Here is an 18781-nt window from a genome sequence, read left to right on the forward strand (position 1 = left end):
TATTTACGTTGGGAACTGCTAGAGTCAAGCCATAGGAAAGGAAGGTTTCTAAAAACTGTTCATGATGGCTCTCAAAATTAATTAGTCAAGTAATTTACCAGAAACAATGCTATGTTAAATTAATTTTTAACTTCAAATACAGAAATGATTGAGAGGGTACAAACTGGGGAAAATTTGGGTGCAAGTGACCATTGCTTTATTAGGTTTAATGTATTACTACATATGGAGATAAAAAGTAACGATATTTTGGTTACAAATTTCAAAAAAGCAAATCTTGAAGGGATGTGACAAGAATTATCTATTGTGAATTGGGCAACTGAGCTATTTGGAGACTTTGATTAGATTTGAAAAAAAATTTCAAGATAAATTTTTAAATATTCAAGGTAAATATATTCCTTATATAAATAAAAGGGTAGCTGCAAGTAAATATCCAGGGTGGCTCACAAAGAATTTAAGAGATAAAATAAGATAAAAGCATCATAAATTTAAGGCATTTAAATTGACTGGTATGACAGGATACATAGTAGATTATATAATATCAAGAAAGTGGTTTAAACAGAAAATTATGATGTATTAGAAAATGTTGCTGAAAATGTAAAACTTAACAGTAGGGATTTCTTTAAATGCATTAAGTGTAAACAAAATGTTAAAAAGGGGGTTGGGCTCTTGAGGGATAATAAAGGATGACTGGTATGGATGGGTTATTAAATTTGCTTTTCCTTTGGTTTTTACTAATGAAGATTTAGCAGTATTCCACATCTTGAACAGTTGATGAATGGAAACAAGATGACTGCATTAAATTGGGAAATATAAAAACGATAAGGCTCCTGGACAAATTAATATTTCCACAAGGGTTTTCAAGAAGGTTAAAGATTTAATATGCGAGTCACTTACTAATATTTACTGTCAGTCTTTGAATAGTGGGCAGGTATCAGAAGTTTGGAGGTTAACTAATGCAACTCCTCTTTCAAGGGAAGTGAAAAAATTGTTTCAGTAATTATAGACCCATTAGTCTTACATTAGTTATAGGAAAAGTTCTGGAAAGTCTGTTAAAAATGCTTTGCAAAGACATTTAACAAGTTTAGAATTTTTATTGGATAGTCAACATGGTTTCACTAAGGGAAAACCTTGCCTTACAAACCTTTTGACATTCTTTATAAAGGTTACTGGTTACACAGATGAGGGCAAGGTTGTAGATCTGGTGTATCTGGATTGTCATAAATTAAGTGACAAGGTGCCATAAAAAAGCTTTGTATAAATATTATCTCTACAGGTGTATGAGATAAGTTGGTAAATTGGATAGAAGAGTGGCTAGATGGAAGAAGGCAGAGGGTTATTATAAATAAAATTCAGTCAAACTGGATTAATATCACAAGTAGGATACCTCAGGGCTCAGTCTTAGGACCATTGCTAATTTTGATTTACATTAATGATGGAATGGCCAATAAATCACTTACATTTGCTGATGATATCAAGGTCTTGGGTGTATCTTGCTGTGAAGAGGATGATGCTGATTTACAAAAAAATTAGAGGATTTATGAGTTGGGCAAGTAAATGACACATGGGTTTTAATTATAATAAATGCAAGATAATGCATGTGGGTTATAATTTGAATTATAAGTTTAACAGTGTCATGAAAGAAAGGGATCCTGGAGTAATAGTCAATCAGTCTCTACAGCCATCCAAGCATTGTGATATTGCTAGTAGTAGAGAGAATAGGATTTTAGATTGCATATACAGAAATATTAAATACAAGTCTAAAGAATTTATAATTTCATTGTACAGATCACTTGTTAGGCCTATTTGGAACAAAGTGTTCAGTCTTGTGATTCTTTCCCTGAGACAAAGATTGAATTGTTGAAAAAAGTTTACAGAAAGTTACTAGAATGATGTCTGGGTTTGAGGGGTTGTCACACAAGAAGGTAAAATCTCTTAAATTGTTTTCTCATGGGGAGGGGAAGAAGAGTTAGGGGGTATCATACTGAGGTGTTTAAGGTTTTAAGGTGAATTAATGGTGTTAATGTACCATCTTTAATGTTTAACAACAAGAAGAGAGGGACTAGGTGACAAATGTAACTTCCTGCAGGGTAGGAGGTCCTCTTCAGCTGAGATAGTTTCATTTTTCTAACAGGGTGGCTAACATTGTACCCTGGGATCTTTTTAATTAGTGCAGTGTTTTTTGTTTATTATTTTTTAATTTATATTTGTTTTGGCTTGTTTTTAGGTTATAGCAAACTAATATACACACACACACATACACACCACTGGATAAAAGGCTTGTGGTCTTACAGAAACACCTCATCTTCAGATAAATCATTATAAAAGCATACAGATAGTGCTAAGATATAAAATTCTTCATACCTGACCAGACAACATCTACTACCAGGTGGGATCCTGAATTATGGTGTATATCAAGAAATAAGTCACACACACATAAAAAAGTGATGATTTATGCCAGCCAAAGGTGAGCAGACATATTTAGAATTACCAGAGGAAGAAGAAGACACCTACCCAAGGAAGACACAGCCATGTTGTGTTGCAAAAGAATGACAAATTTATTTGGAGTTGTTAACACATACCTTCCTGCATGACCTCTTCTGAATGACAGTAGTATCAAGCAGCTAAAGATTTAGTTAGATGATGAATTTGATATGAATTACAATATGTAGACAGAGATCTGCCAGGAACAAATCAAAATATACCAGCCATATGAACTGAAAAATCCAACCTGTGAGCATAATATGTGAAAGATAACAGGAAACATTGGAACATTATGGAACAATTAGACAGGAATAAGAACAATACAAGCCAAATAACATGGCAGTGGACAAACTGGATGAGAATACAGGTGGGAAAAGGAAGGTAAGAAAGTAGGCAAAAAAGGCAAAACAACCTTCCCAGGCAACCAAGGGCAAGGAAATGAATGCTTGATCCCAACAGTGAATGACATTCAAGGAATGATAAGGAATATCATAAGTATTGCAGTAATAATAACCATATGTCAAGAGAGGAAGGATTTAGGCCTTAAGAGAAAAATGGTACAAAAAATAAATTGCAATGAGTTCAAAGGGAAGACGAGACATGAAGAATAACAAGATTGCAATCCAGAAGAACAAAGGAAAGTGGTGATTGAACCAAACAAAAGTAATGGGAAAACCAAAATAAAGAGCAAGAGTTGAAACAGACAAACCCTGATAAAACAGCCAGATGAAGAACTGGGACAGGTGAAGAACAGAAGTAAAGGAGGGTTGATAGCAATGGGAAATAGACCAAAGACAGAAGCAAGACCTGTGCTTCTTGTACATGAACAAAGAGGAAGGTCAAATAGTACAGGAAAAAATAGACATGACATGAAGAATGAGTCCCTAAGCTGAGACATGGGACCAGATAAAAGTCGCATAGAACAAAGATGTGTGGTGACGTCAGGACAAAAAATGTCAGATCGTGGTTGATGGAGTAGCAAACAGGATAGAGAAAAGGGCAGGGTCTGTTGCTCCAGCAAAGGCCAGAGCATAGGAAACTATGTCTGAGCCAACATATCTGGAACAACCAACAGAACACAACAAGGATTGGTTGAGATAAGGGAAAAGACCCAGAAGAGGAGTCAAATCAGAAAGTAGGCATAGAATTGGATAAAAATCACATGGAAAGATGAATGTGGTGACAATGGAATGAAAATATGTCGGATTGTGATTGATTGAGGAGCTGGCACGATGGCTGTAGTCATTGACCCAGTACACAAAATCCAGAGTCTGAACAGACAGAGAAAGGTATTTGGTTTCCCCTTGCTTGGTGATAAAGCTGAAGACTGGTGTTCTCCTGAAAATTTTAGCAAAGCTTAGAGGGCAAATGAATATAGAGACAAAGTTGTACCATTTCAGAAACTATTATTATAAACTGTAAAAATAAGTTTAGAACAGACTAATATTTATGAATATAATTTTATGTACACATTTGAACTGGTGTATTTATTGACAGTTTAAGTTACAAAAGATGAAAAATTATGAATGTCACCAAAACTATTATAATATCTATTTTTGTACTCACCATTATTAATTCTATAAATAACAGCTGGGTGAAATACCCCTGCTCATAACCATAAATATATCCATGGGAGTAATTATACTATAATTTTTGATAAAGAATGTGCATCTTTACAAATTTTCACAGGTTATTGGTACAAAGCTTTTGTACAAAAAAAGTCAGTTTTTAGATTAAGTATAAGCATTTTTATTTAAAAAGTTTCTGATGAAATGTTTTACTTCCATAATGTTGACTATGCACTAAGTAAAGAATTTTGATTTTATGGTTCAAAATACTTTCTTTTTGTCTGAAAGTTGTCAAATTTTGTTTGTGCAATTTCTATGTCCTACTAAGTAGCCATCAAACATTTTAAAAATAAAACTTTATACTTATTTCTTATTTTATCAATCTTAATTTTTTTATGGTGTTGATTAATTTGATCAAGCTTGTAACCATTACAAAAATTAGGAAATAAATATAAGTTACCCTTTCTTTTATTCTATAACAGGGTTCGAAATTTTCTATTTAAAGCCAGACATGTCCGTTAAAAAATCAAGTTTGCCCGGCACTTTCCTGTCTATCACCGAACATCATGACCGGTGGTCATATTCCTAACATATCAAATACAAATACATCGTTCCCTCAAAAATAAGTGAGGCAAAAGCGGTGTATGCACAGCCCAAAGATTTTGCTTAAAAGTATATTCTATAATGAGTGGAAAATAATACAAAATGTGCTTTTTAGGTCGTCTTATCCATGTCGACTCGGAAAGTCATGTGACTGACAAACATTCATGACGATCTGACCATGGCGTCTGATAGTAAAAAAATGGGAAAGTCTCACGATCTATTTCAGTTTGGCTTCATGAGCAAGACTAACGAATCAGAAGACAATACTATGGAACCATGAGTGAAAAAAACCCAAGCTTGTTGACCCAAGCCCAAGTGTTAGAACAAAAACTGTTACTGCTAGTACTGGCACTAAGCCTACTCGTCATTTCCAGGATGAATGGAATAGAGGCCGACCATGGCTGGAGTATAACAACACTACCAGACTGATGTTTTGCTCCATTTGTCAGGAATATGACCAAAGTAGTGGAAGGCAGAAGAACACCTTCATAACAGGATCTTCCAACCTGAGACAAGTTCTGTTAAGGAGCATGAAAACAGTTGCACCCACAGTCTAAGTTGTCAAGCTAAGACAGCAAAAGAAACACCTGATTTAACTCCCATGATGAAAGAATTGAGCAAACTTAACCAGACTGAGAAAGATCGTTTGCTTGTGCTGTTCAGGACTGCCCTATATATGGCTTTGAATGCCAAATCATTCAGCGATTTTCAAGAGCTTCTGTTGCTACAGGAGCACAACTTTGGTATGAACTTAACAGAACATTATGCCAATGACAAACAAGCAGTTATCTTTACGAAGTATATTGCAGAAACAATTAGAATTAATGTCAGATCTCGTATGCACACCTCATTATTCTTTGGCATTATGACTGACGGCTCAACAGACACTGCCAACAATGAGCAGGAGATAGTCTATGTAAGATATTTGGACAGTGACTGTTACCCAGTAACCCACTTCCTGTGTCTGCAGTCAGTTGAGAAGGCTGATTCTGAACACTTGCTTAGTTCAGGTAAAGGTTTCTTAATTACCTGGGATGAGAATTTTCTGGATTTATCCTGAATTCCTAATTAAGAAAAATTAAAATGGACAATATTTCATGTACATTTGTGTTTTAATTCAGGTTTACGTAGTCATTCCATTATTAATATACATCAGTGCAAACTCAAGCATTTTTCAATTGATTTAAACCAAGAAGAACTATGTATTTACCACTGACAGAATTGGAGCTTAACCTAGCACAACTAGCATAACAGATAATGGAGCAATTGAATTTTCCAAAGTACAAATTTACATTTTGCTTTTTTTTTTACAGAAAATAACTAATATTGGGTACTAATTTTTTGTACTTGCAGCATTATCCATATATAGCAAGTTTCCCGACTGGCTTGAATCAATTGTATGCCTGACAGCTGATGGGGCAGCTGTCAATTTTGGCACAAATAAAGTACTTGTCAAAAGACTGAAGGTGCAAAAACCTTATATGATAGGGATCCACTGTGTTATTCACAAATTGGAACTTGTAATTAAGAAAACCATCAAGGATATCCCTTACCTTGATAGTATCTGAACCTTTTTAGAAAACCTATGGAAGTTTTATGACAATTTGCCACAGAACTGGGCTGGCCTCAAAGAAGCTGGTAAAGCCAACAACATTGTTGTTAGAAAGCCAACAAAAGGGACAGGAACCTGGTGGGTGGCCTACAAAGAGCGAGCTCTGGAGTCAGATTCTCATAATTGGCCAGCTCAGTGGAGCATTTGTATCAAGTAAAGCTACATGACAAAGGGGAACATGGACAGAAAGCTGCAGGATTATACAGTACTTTGACAAGCCTTAAATTCATCCTGTACATGTACATACTCTTGGAAGTTCTGCCTGTTTTGACATCTCTTAGTCTCAAAATGCAAGACAATTCTGCTACTGTGAACATTGTTTCTGACAAACTCGCTGTTTCCAAAGAGAAGCTGGGCAATCTGAAACATGTTGAGAGATCTCAGAAAATTGTTAAAGTGATCACAACATGTGAACAAACTGGCAAGTGGTTACTTAGAGGAAAGGTGATTGCTATTACTGGTCAGACAAGGGCCAGAGGCTTAAAAAGTGCCACAAAAGAAACAGTTGCTCAATCTATGGCTGAAGAAACTGCCATCTTCATAGGTAAAATTGTCACATATCTGAATGAGAGATTTGAAGAATTTGATAAGGATTTTATTGGTGCCTTTCAAATTTTTGAACCAAGCAACTGGCCTGAAAGCAAGGAAGCATTGTCATCTTATGGCCATAATGAACTCCAGACACTATTGGACCACTTTGATGCTCTGCTAGAAGCTAAGGGTTTCAACATTGTAGCTGATATTTGCCAAGCTGACTTACACAAGACACTGCTCAAAGCCACAAGATTTTCCAAATCAGATGAGTTCCTGGCTAGTAGTGCAAGTGGATTGTGGGCCCACATGTTAAGTCAAATTACTGTTGAGGACAGTAAACCTTTCCCTGAATCAACAGTGTTGGCCTTGGTATGCCTCATGCAAGTAATTTCCGTGCCATCTGCTGAACCAGAATGTGGATTTTCCCAGATGGCAGTTATTAAGGATGACTGGCTGTCCAAACTAATAAATTATTCTCTTAATGACTTGATGACAATAAAATTAGCTAAGAATAAGACCTGTTATCTTGCAAGCACAGAATTACTGTGCAAGTCTATAGAATCCTGGTGGAAGGAAAGTAAAAAAACTAGACGATTTGTGAGTCCACATGGAACTCACACACGTAGAAACAATAGAGATACTGAGTCTACATCAGCTGATGTCTTAGTGCTGGATGACTAAATCTACCAGTTTGATTGATGTGTCATTTTTAATGAATACAAGGTTTGTTGCCACTTGCTTTGAAATAATGTTTCAGTGCCATAAATAAAATGATTCTGTTTTATATAATAATTGTCTCTACTTGATTTCTTGTTTTCGGTAATGTCTGGTGACAATTTTGAGGTGTCCTGCTAAAATTTCAAATGTCTGGCAAGTTTCACTGTCCAGCAGGACATGTATCCTGCTGAAAATTTAGAATATTTCTACCCCTGTATAATGACCGCAAATTGTGAAAAGAAACAAATATTTACTCTAAGTTGTTTAATTCTCATAAAAATATACATCTATTTTTATCTATTAATTTTTTTGCTTTATTGACCTTTGAACTGTGTCCAACTAGAAATAATCCAACACAAGTTGAAAATCATGCAGCATGCATGCAGTTTGTATTACCATATCAAATAGCACAATGCTTATTTTGCTTTCTAGCATACCCTATGAAAGATATTATTTAATTTTATTATTTTACCTAAAACATATTTTTATGATTGATTTTAGTTACTTTTATAACAATAAATAAAGAAAACAAATAAAAAATAACCTCAAAATTAAATATCAAATACCCTTTTCAGTGATGTCGAGAAAACCCACTTGTAGAGAAATATATATGCAAAAATGGCTCGTTTGGGTTGAGAAAATATTTTACGTAGAAGAGCGAACAACGTTTCGACCTTCTTCGGTCATCGTCAGGTTCACAAAGATGACCGAAGAAGGTCAAAATGTTGTTCGCTCTTCTACGTAAAATATTTTCTCAACCCAAACGAGCCGTTTTTGCATATATAAATACCCTTTTCATTGAAACTTTATATTTTATTTGTTATTTCCTCTACTGTAACATTATACTTGATTCTTCAAATTGTATAAAGAAAATAAAGGTTTCAGTGTGGAAAATAAGACTTAGTACTGTTATATTGATCAAAAGTTTAAAATAGACTATACTTCTCACCTTTTCACACTTATTTTCAACAATTTTATTATTAGAAGCTGACCTAAAAACTGGATGAAACAGTTTGGACAACTAACTTCCAAAGTAAAATTCCTTAGTTTCTTCTAATCTTTTGACATCTATTTCTTATGTTTATCCACTGTTACCAACTGAATTAGAAACCTGCTGATTATATAGCAATGAATTATTACTTCTTACTTAGTTTGATCCTGTCAAAACCAAAGAAGCTAATGTCACATAATTTCCAAAACTTTCCCTGGTTTGAAAATACAGTGGCAAAGGATTTAACATGTTGACAGTATAAGTGTCTTAGGTACTATAAAATGTTTATGTTATCACACTGTGGAAAGTCTGTGGATTGATCCAATAAGTTGATAAGCAGATGCATCTTGTAGATTCTAATCAAATTCTGATCCGGGAATAAGGTGGTGTACAATTTGCTGAATTCTTTATAGTACAATTTTTGTCATAAGAATTTTCTATAGTACTTTATAAAGGTGAGAGAAAATATCTATGATATGGCTCTGTACAAAGAACAAAGTTGTATACAATCCAATAAACTTAAGTATTTGGATTCTAGTTATCTTCTTGGGTGGTTGGGATTTGGTGTTAGAATAGGTGTAAATTTGAGTAAGTGCTTATGAACATCTTGTTTCCTATATTACCATGCTTACACTGCATCCAGTAAGTGTGTAGCTTCCAGTAATATAGATATAACTTCTTTTGATTGGTTAGTATTCTTGCTTTAGCCTTCTTGATTGAAAAAAAAATTACTTACCAAAAACCTGAGAATACAACCAGATGTTTATGAAGTATTACCTGCAAGGAAATACTCTTGACTACCATACATTGCATGTGTGTATTTATAATTTGTTATAAACAAAAACAAGCCCAAACAAAAATAAAAATGTTGCACTAATCAAAAAGATCCCCAGGGTATAGGATATAATGTGGGATATATTTGATTAGAGGAGTGATTTTGAATTTTGTTTCAGCTTTTTTTGTTTATAACAAATTATCATCAGTCAGAAATTTGTATTTGCCATTTTTAATGCACTCCTTCCTTTTGATTTTATTATACTTGACTATGTAGTATTAATATTCTATAAATAATTTTAAAATGAATACTTATATATTAATTTTTCTTGAAACATAGAATAGTAAATAAAAAATATTCAGAAAAAATAATCTATACTAACAATGCTATGAAGTCCTTGTTTGCACTCATTGGCCTTACTTGCTAAGCCTCATTCAAATTCACATATGAAGATGGAATTAATAATAATTTTCATAGTTTACACAAGCATCTTGGAATACAAACAATTATGTATTACTATACTGATGCCCCCAAAATCCACTGTAATTTAGCAGATTTACAAGCTAAATTGTATTTGGGTCTAAAAAATTAAATTTGTTTTCAGAAAATAGCCTTGATCAGAATACTCCAAACTTTCCAATGATACAACTTTTTTCTTATAAATAACTTAAGAAAATAGAAGGAATTGTGTAGAAAAAATGCATAGCTTTTGATTCATTATAAAGTTATAGGTATAAAAAGCAGGCATAGATAAACAAGTCTTCTCAAATGATGAGGTAGTGAGAGGAGCCAATATGGTGGAATTGATAAATATTATTATTTCTCAGCCAATAGAAAAGGTAAGAGGTTTTATTATACCTTTAAGCTTGCCAATATCAAAATTTGAATGAAACTAGAGACATTTTATTGCAACCACTATCATAAAATACCTAGAAGATGAAGTACCAGTGTGACACACACAAAATTGATATTTAGCTTTTTTTTTACATTACTTTCAAATTAAAAAATTAAATGTGCAATACTAAAATTTGAAATAGAATATACAATTTGACACTAAGTTTATTCACATTCATTCATAAATAGTAGTTAAATAAATTTGTAATGTAAGCCTAGAAACATGATGACATGCTTTCTAACACCTAGATACCCATAATGATTGGGTTAAGTCTAGATGATTAAGTTAAGTCTTTTTTTTACATTACTTTCAAATTAAAAAATTAAATGTGCAATACTAAAATTTGAAATAGAATATACAATTTGACACTAAGTTTATTCACATTCATTCATAAATAGTAGTTAAATAAATTTGTAATGTAAGCCTAGAAACATGATGACATGCTTTCTAACACCTAGATACCCATAATGATTGGGTTAAGTCTAGATGATAGTAATACAAAACTTTGAAGTTTCTTTAAAACTCTCAACATTTTGATTTTTCTTGCTATGTTGTGTTATAACACAATTATGGTTAAAAAAACATTTCCATTTGTATTCATGCTGAACACTATTTTGAAATTTAACTTTTATTAGAAATTATTAATGATTTACCATGAATACATGCTGGTGGTATGCCAGACCATCTACCATCATCTTGACACGTTAAACGCTGTGGTCCATCGAGTTGCAAAGGCGGTTCACAGGAGAAAACAGCCCAACTTCCTTTGTTTTGCTTATTACTGTATCTGATGACTAAACCTTCTGACATCAACACTGGAGGACAGAAATCACCTAAACCAAAAACAATACTGCACATTGTAATATAAAAACATCTATAACAGAAGCTATTAGACTTCAAGAACAAACCATACAATATTAACTAAGACACTGATTACACCACTAAAGCTGTGACAATGTGACTTAAGTTCAAATATAGTTCCACGTGTCTAACTGTATGTAAAAAAAACAACAAACAGTTTGCATGTTTTTAAGGTTATATAATTTTTTTTCAAGAAAATAGAAAATGATTAATCATCAAAGCATCATAAGCACATGAAAATAAATTATGTGAGATATTAGTAAATGTTTTAAGTAAAAGTTTTAAAGCAGTAAAGTGAACACAAATTTAGGGAAAACAGCCACATATTTTCTCTGTTGTAAAGATATGAAAAATTACTCATTAACCTAAATGCAGGAGGAACCAAACTTTATGTTAACTACACAATAAAAAGTATAAATTAGAAGCTATCAGTGAGCTATAATTTTTATACTATTGTGGTATAAATATATACATATATATTTACAAGAACTTGACAGATGAGTTTTTCAAATGAAAACATTAAAAGTATACAATTCTCTCCTTCGTTCAAATTAGTATGTCACTTCAATATGAAGGGAAAGCTATAAGGGATATGTAATAAGTAACAGTCAGTTCCTGAATTGTGAGCAAGTATTAGAGGATTGGAATTTAGCTAAAGTAACTACTCTTTTCAACAAATTATCCCAGTAATTGTAGATGCATTAGTCTTACATCAGTTGTGGGAAAAGTTTTGGAAAGCCTGTTAAATGATGCTTTGCAAAGCTATTTAACAAACTGGATAGTCAGTTTCACTAAGGAAAAATCTTGCTTTATGAATCTTTTGATATTCTTTGAAAAGGTTATTGCATAGATGAGGGTAATGGTGTAGATTTGTTGTGTATGAATTTTCAGAAAGCATTTTACAAGGTGTCATATAAAAGACTTCTAGCAAAAAGATGGGATTTAATTATAATAAATGCATGTAGGTTATCATAATTTGAATTATATATGTAATTTGGACGAGAATAACCTTAACAATGTCATGAAAGAAAGGGATCTTGGTGTAATAGTTGATTTGTCTCTGAAGCTAAACAAGCAGTGTATTGTTGCTAGCAGTGATGCAACCAGGATCTTTAGGTTGTATCTACAGAAATACTGAATACAAGTCTAAACATGTTATAATTTCATTGTATAGGTCACTGATTAGGCCATATTTGGAATACTGTGTTTAGTCTTGCTAACAAAGACATTGAACTGCTGGAAAGGATTCATAGGAGGATTATTATAATGGCATCTGGGATAGAGAGGTTGTCATACAAGAAGTTGTAATCTCTCAAACTGTTTTTTCTTTATTTAAAGAACAGTCAGAGAAGATCTGATTCAGGTATTTAAGATTGTAAAGGGAATTAATAGAGTTGATGCATCATCTTTTTTAATGTTTAATAGTGAGAACAGTGGGACTAGGTGACACAAATGTAAATTTTTGCAGGGTAGGAGTCATCTTCAGCTGAGATGGTTTCATTTAACAGGGTGGTTAACCTTTGGAATTGGTTGCCTTCAGATGTTATAGAGGCAGTAAATTTAAGTGAGATTATGAAAATGATTGATAAGTATATGAATGATAAGGACTGGCTTTAAGATTGCTTTTAATTATTTGAATTTATTTTAGAAGACAGAACTGCTAAAATGGACCAATAGGATCCCATGTTGTTCCCATCAGTAAAGTTAAGCACAAAACTTAAATACCATATTTTGATTAAACCAGTCAAGTATTTGTTATATTTTTGTTAATCATAATTTAGATTCCTAAATGATCAATATAAAAAAAACTTTATTTAGATAGCAATCAATATAATATAATGTATTCAAATGTTTTAAGCATACCATGTCTAATAACATGTTTAAATATAATATAGGGAAACCTTCATGCCTTATTTATAGCTAAGGTGTACTTAACTCTAAAATAATAAAATTAACAGATGTGCCATTATAGTCAACCAACACAACCTGGGTATTTTATTATCTATTTAGTAAAGTATATAGTTATATTTAATTAATTAAATCTATAATTTAGATCTACGAGATATCATTGTGAATGTGTATATGACACTTTATGTTATCATTAGAGTACATATGTTTATTTATGATGTAAATAAAAAAAGGACACTATGTAGTTTATCAAGAGAAAATGAAGTAATAAGTATGGTTTCAAACTTAATTATATATTCACATTATGAATATAAAAACAATCTCTACCTTGAATTAAAATATACCAACTCTAGATACATCTATAACTGCATAAAATACCAGGGATAGAGGCAAGGAAGGTATGAATTTAATAAGACATGATTATAATTTATGGCCACAAAATCTGAATGTTTTCTATAATTGTATATATATATGTACATGATTTATTTTTACTGTGGCAAAAAATAATCTCCCAGTTATCAAATTTGTTGGCTCTAACTATTATCAGTGTTTGTTAGCATATAATTATTAGGGGAAATTGTGTGAAAATGAGGTTGTTACTGTTTTATATATAGTTCTTACAAATGCAAGAAAAAGAAAGAAAAGTTCAAAAATTAGAGGAAGAAGAAGAAACTAAGTCCTATCTTCACTTGAACTTGTAAAGGATGCATAAATATTAATGAACTTGACATTAAGTATATCTAATTATAAATGTGGTTTGGCACAAATGTCAGAATACGATGTTCCAGTGATGGAATATCAAGCTGATTGTTACAAAACTTCCACAAGTATGATATTACAATGTAATGAGCTTTCAAAAAGTGTAAAAAATGATGTCAGGAAAGTTAATCTAAATGTAAAGCATAGGTCATGAATTATGGAAAACCATTGCAGAATTTGTGGATTACTGAAATAAAAAGATTTTGAAGCCAAAATCATGATGATGACCCCTAACAATCCCAAAATTGAGGAAAATAATATCTGAGGGGGCATTTTCAATGAAATTTGGCAAATAGATACAACAGAATGTGAACTCGTACTGACTGATCTACAACTGTTAAAGCTGAGAATTATTGGTTTTCATGCATGATTTCAAAAATCTGACCTCAATAATTAGAATAATTCAGTGGAAAAGGTCATATCATGAGCTCTTATGCAAAAAGACAAATGAAATGATGAATTTTATTACCAAATAAGAATAAAAACTGAAAATGTGCATTTTTAACTTAAAAAGGAAATGTAGATACACATTCTGAGGCAAATAGCTACAGTTATCAATTTTATAAAAGTACTAGATATGCCAATATTTGTCTAAGATAAGATATTTCAGTTTTTTATAACAGAAATTTTTGAGAAATGATGAATGTTAGCATAATTAAGTACCTCTTTTTAGGAAATCACATTGGGAAGTGTAGTCAAATGGGAAAAAAAAACATTTCACACCTTTTACATAAAATATGCAACTAACAAAACATGCAAGAAAATAGTTAAAGATACATCAGGCAAAGTGTTTCATTTTTGACAGCATATCGGGGTTTAGCCACATTGATACAATGTTGTTCGTTATTCATGCTATTCAATAATATTGTGAACCTGTAGAAAGCTTAGTTTACTATATGCCAAGTGTCAGCCACCATAGTCTTTTAACTTCAGATAGCATCTCAGACTTCAAAGATAAATGCAACCATCCTAATAGGAAATCAGATTAGTTAAGAGACGCTATTTTATATTATTCTTGCTGGACACCTGTAGAAGGCCACTAAAGAGAGCTGAAACAATTATCTGCCTCATTGTGAACTAAAATCACACAAACACTAAACTATCTCATTTTTAGTTATTTTTTTTAACATCTTAGTTAGCATATATCAAGCAACATTTGTTACCCTACAGTTAAGACTCAGTTTAAAAAAAAGTGTTGTAAAATTCATAAACTATTTTGTTTATACTAGAAATAAGTGACCTATAATTTCTTCTACTTGATGCTAAATCTCTATCAAATTACCTTGACATTTTTTAGTATGGATTCATTAACAATGTGAATTAAATTTTCTGTAATTTCTCAAACAATCACGCTTAAATCCTTGAATGACATTACATGTGGCATCTTTAAACATGTACACTAAAGTATGTTTACAATACTAGTTAAGCAAAGGAGTATCTCTACTTGTTATGAAATTACACTACTACTAGCTTAAAAGCATATTCTTTCAATGAACTGATATTACCATACTAATTATAATATTTCAACATCTTTTTATTAACAATTGCATTTCTACTGCTACAATTATAATGTTATTTAGTAATAAATATTATAAAACTTCTTAATTCATCAATACCAACACCTAAGTGACTATATCAGAAATATTAAATCTTCTGATACCACAAGTCACTTTCATATGCTAATTTACTGACACAAAATTTTCTTTTCCCTCAGTAACTGCATGATTACCTTTTATATAACAGAAAGGAGTTTGTTCAGACCACTTTCCTGTTGTTAAACATTTTGCTTCCTTGGTTCCAATAAGATGCAATGGTTCTTGGCAAGTAAAGCTAACAATACTATTAAATTTTCGATTATTTTCATAATTGACTTCCAGTCCTCTGCTTCTTGGGATCTCTGGACATTCTGTCTCTGAACATTAAAAAGAAATATTTTCATACAAAACCCTTCATAGAATTTCTCTCAAATTAACAGTACTACTTTTGGATATTACCAAGTTTAGTGAGTGATAATACATAACATGGTGATTCAGAAATCTAAAACAGGCAAATAATTCCAAAATGAAAATATATAGGAAAAAACTGTTATGGTAAAAAATTTAAATCATGATAGAACGTTTATAATAAAAGTGTCAAAAATGTAGGGTAAAAAGACATAATAAAAATTATTATATATAAACAATTCTATATTTATGTTTTTTCAATAATTAGCACTTTTATACTTTTGAATAATATTTATTAAACTTTACTCTTCTTTCCTTATATATATAAGAATATAAAATATTCCAACTGATAAACATTAATGTTGTGACTGAAATAAACATCTATACAATGCTTTAAAACTGAAACCTAATGAACAGCACCATAAAATATTTATTAAAGCAAATAAACAAAATTAGCTTTCTCAACAAACAACAAAAATAAAAAAATTGCTTTATTGTTAATATCAATATTTGTCAACTAACTTTTAACACTGAGAACTGATTATTTTTATAATTAAATCGTATAGAAAATTTGTTCAAACTGCAATGTAACCACAGAAAGACATTCTGTTGAGAAGATATTAGCAATTTCAAATCATACATGAAGCTGCTGAAAAAGAACATTTTAAACTATGTAAAAGATGTGTTTTCAATTTTGTGTTTTCCATCACATTTAAGAAACTAAATAATACCTTTTGCTCTACCAATTTAAGTATTTTACATTACAGCAAGTTACATAAAATATAAATATCCAACCTGGAAACAAACATTTGAGGACCCAATAATAATACAATTTAGGTTGTGTGATATTCTTTTACAATCAACAAAACACCTCTTATTTGTTTCAATTTGAATTTCAAAAATGACATTCCTTAAACAAATTTTCAGTAGCCATGCTTTTAACTTCTACATAGGCAATGAATTTATTCATAGAAGTTCATCCTAACTAATTCATGACAAATCTTAATGATAGCAACCAAGCTGCTTCTTTGTAAAACATTTTCCAAATGTGATTATCCTCATTTGCAGGTTCAATGCATCAGTCATTGTAGAGTTCAGGAAAGAGCAAGTACACAGTTATCTGACATTCAGAGTGAAGAGATTAAAGAAAAAAGTTTAATAATTTGTTATAGATGGAATGAAAAAAACCAAGACAATGCTCATTAGAGAAAAAATACTTTATTTTTGAAAAGCAATATTATAATACAATTCGGGCTGATGATTTAGTTTCAAGAACTATAGCATGTGATTATGGATTTAACTCAAAATGGTATAGCTATAGAAATAAAAAGGAATAAACTTTATTTAAATGGAGAATAAATACACAAAAAATTAAATAGCTTCACTTTGGAATGAATTAGAAAATATTTGGTTCACTAACTACAAACTAATAGGCAAAATGGACTGAAAAATTGAAACAAAACAAACAAACCAAAAACATTTGAATCTTTACAAATGAAATCATTCTACTTGAAAAGGCCTGGCATGGCCAGGTGGGTTAAGGTGTTTGACTCATAATCTAAGAGTCGTGGGTTTAAATACTCGTTTCACCAAATATCCTCGCCCTTTCAGCCATGGGGGAATTATAAGTGATGGTCAATCCCACTATTTGTTGGTAAAAGAATAGCCCAAGAGTTGGCATTGGGTGGTGATGACTAGCTGCCTTCCCTCTAATCTTACACTACTAAATTAGGGACAGCTAGCACAGATATCCCTCATGTAGTTTTGTGCAAAATTAAAAAACAAACTACTTGAAAATATCAAACTACTCTCACAATCTACATTCTCACTGTAACCTACCAATGACAAAAATCAGATCACAATGCTGGGATGTGTGATTTATGTGACAGTTGGAAAACAATGTAAAATAACAATTTTGGGAACAATAAATGACCTACTTGTGCAAACACAAGTAGAGTTTCTCAGTCACATTGCAGTGGGAATAGTACAACCAGGGGACACATATACACATTTTGGCAGGGTAGGAGTAATCTTGAACTAAGTTTTATTTTCTTAACAGGGTGGTTGGTATTTGGAATGGGCTGTCTTCAATTTCAAATTTGCCTACCATATCTGCTGAAGAGTCATGCTCAAGTTTTCAGCATTATACTGAAACACTGAGGAAATCAAACATCAAGATGTTGTCTACATAAACATCTCTCATACTGCAACCCTCTGAATGCAAGTTTCATAAACTACTTAAAAGAGCACATGTATTATACAAGATATATATTATGATGTGGGATCCTTACAAAGTATCTAGCATTCTGGAAACAATCTTGCATTTGGTCTCTTATCCACCTCACCTTATTACAACCCAGAAACAGGTTAAACCAGTGACATCTGTGGCAGCAGAATGTTATCAAACTGGGCCAATACTCACTTACCTAAAGTCAATACAAAACCTTTATTAACAAAATACTCTTCAATAGTTATGATGTCACTCCAACTTCCAACAACTGTTTGATAAGATATACATCTCCTGTATTTATCTGGTGGAGAGTTATTACTACCTTATTCAAACAGCCATCTGGTACTTGAATATATATAAAAATTATTCATCTAGCATTTCAATGAGTTTCTGTCAGTGTGCTGTATTCAAATAACTTATACAGTCCTCGATCATTTATCTCAAATTTGCTTATAGCTATGCAGATGCTCTTGAATAGAATGAGAATGAATCAAACATAGCTGAACAGCAAGTAACAACACTTGTACTCAATTCACCATGCTAATGATCATCCCAACTGAAAGTCAAACAGCCAGATTTTCATAATTACAGATCAGCACTGTATCTCTGCCATTATTTGAACACACAAAATCTGAGCAAGCCCAGGTTACTTTCTGAACAAGAAACTATGTTACATGCACTGGTTCTATCACAGCAGCAGATTATAGTTTATTAAACCAAATGCCTGGTGTATTTTCATAGAACATCACTTTACATTAGATGGCACTAATATTTTCTCTTCAACATGTATTTGTGTAGATCACTGTTCCCAGGCTCAAGCTGGCAATCTAGTTGGCACTGTATAGTTTTCCAAAATATCTGCAGTTCACTTGTTGCATAGATGAAACTGTGTGATAATTTCAAC

The 18781-nt window shown here is 32.0% G+C and overlaps 1 protein-coding gene across 3 annotated transcripts in view; it reads right to left on the bottom strand.

The window, feature by feature from the left end:
• Positions 1 to 18781, bottom strand: part of LOC143240623 (sushi, von Willebrand factor type A, EGF and pentraxin domain-containing protein 1-like) — a 178587-nt gene that overhangs the window by 11568 nt on the left and 148238 nt on the right. For all 3 annotated transcript variants that reach the window (XR_013021864.1, XM_076483363.1, XM_076483377.1), the window contains 2 exons: positions 15434 to 15616; positions 10830 to 11009 (listed from right to left, as the gene is read on the bottom strand). Coding sequence is in view for 2 of the 3 variants with exons in the window: in XM_076483363.1 (XP_076339478.1) it covers positions 10830 to 11009; positions 15434 to 15616 (363 nt within the window). In the remaining variant the exon portion in view is untranslated. The remainder of the gene's footprint in view (positions 1 to 10829; positions 11010 to 15433; positions 15617 to 18781) is intronic.

The sequence above is a fragment of the Tachypleus tridentatus genome, chromosome 2 (assembly GCF_004210375.1).
Source record: "Tachypleus tridentatus isolate NWPU-2018 chromosome 2, ASM421037v1, whole genome shotgun sequence".
Lineage (NCBI taxonomy): Eukaryota > Metazoa > Arthropoda > Merostomata > Xiphosura > Limulidae > Tachypleus > Tachypleus tridentatus.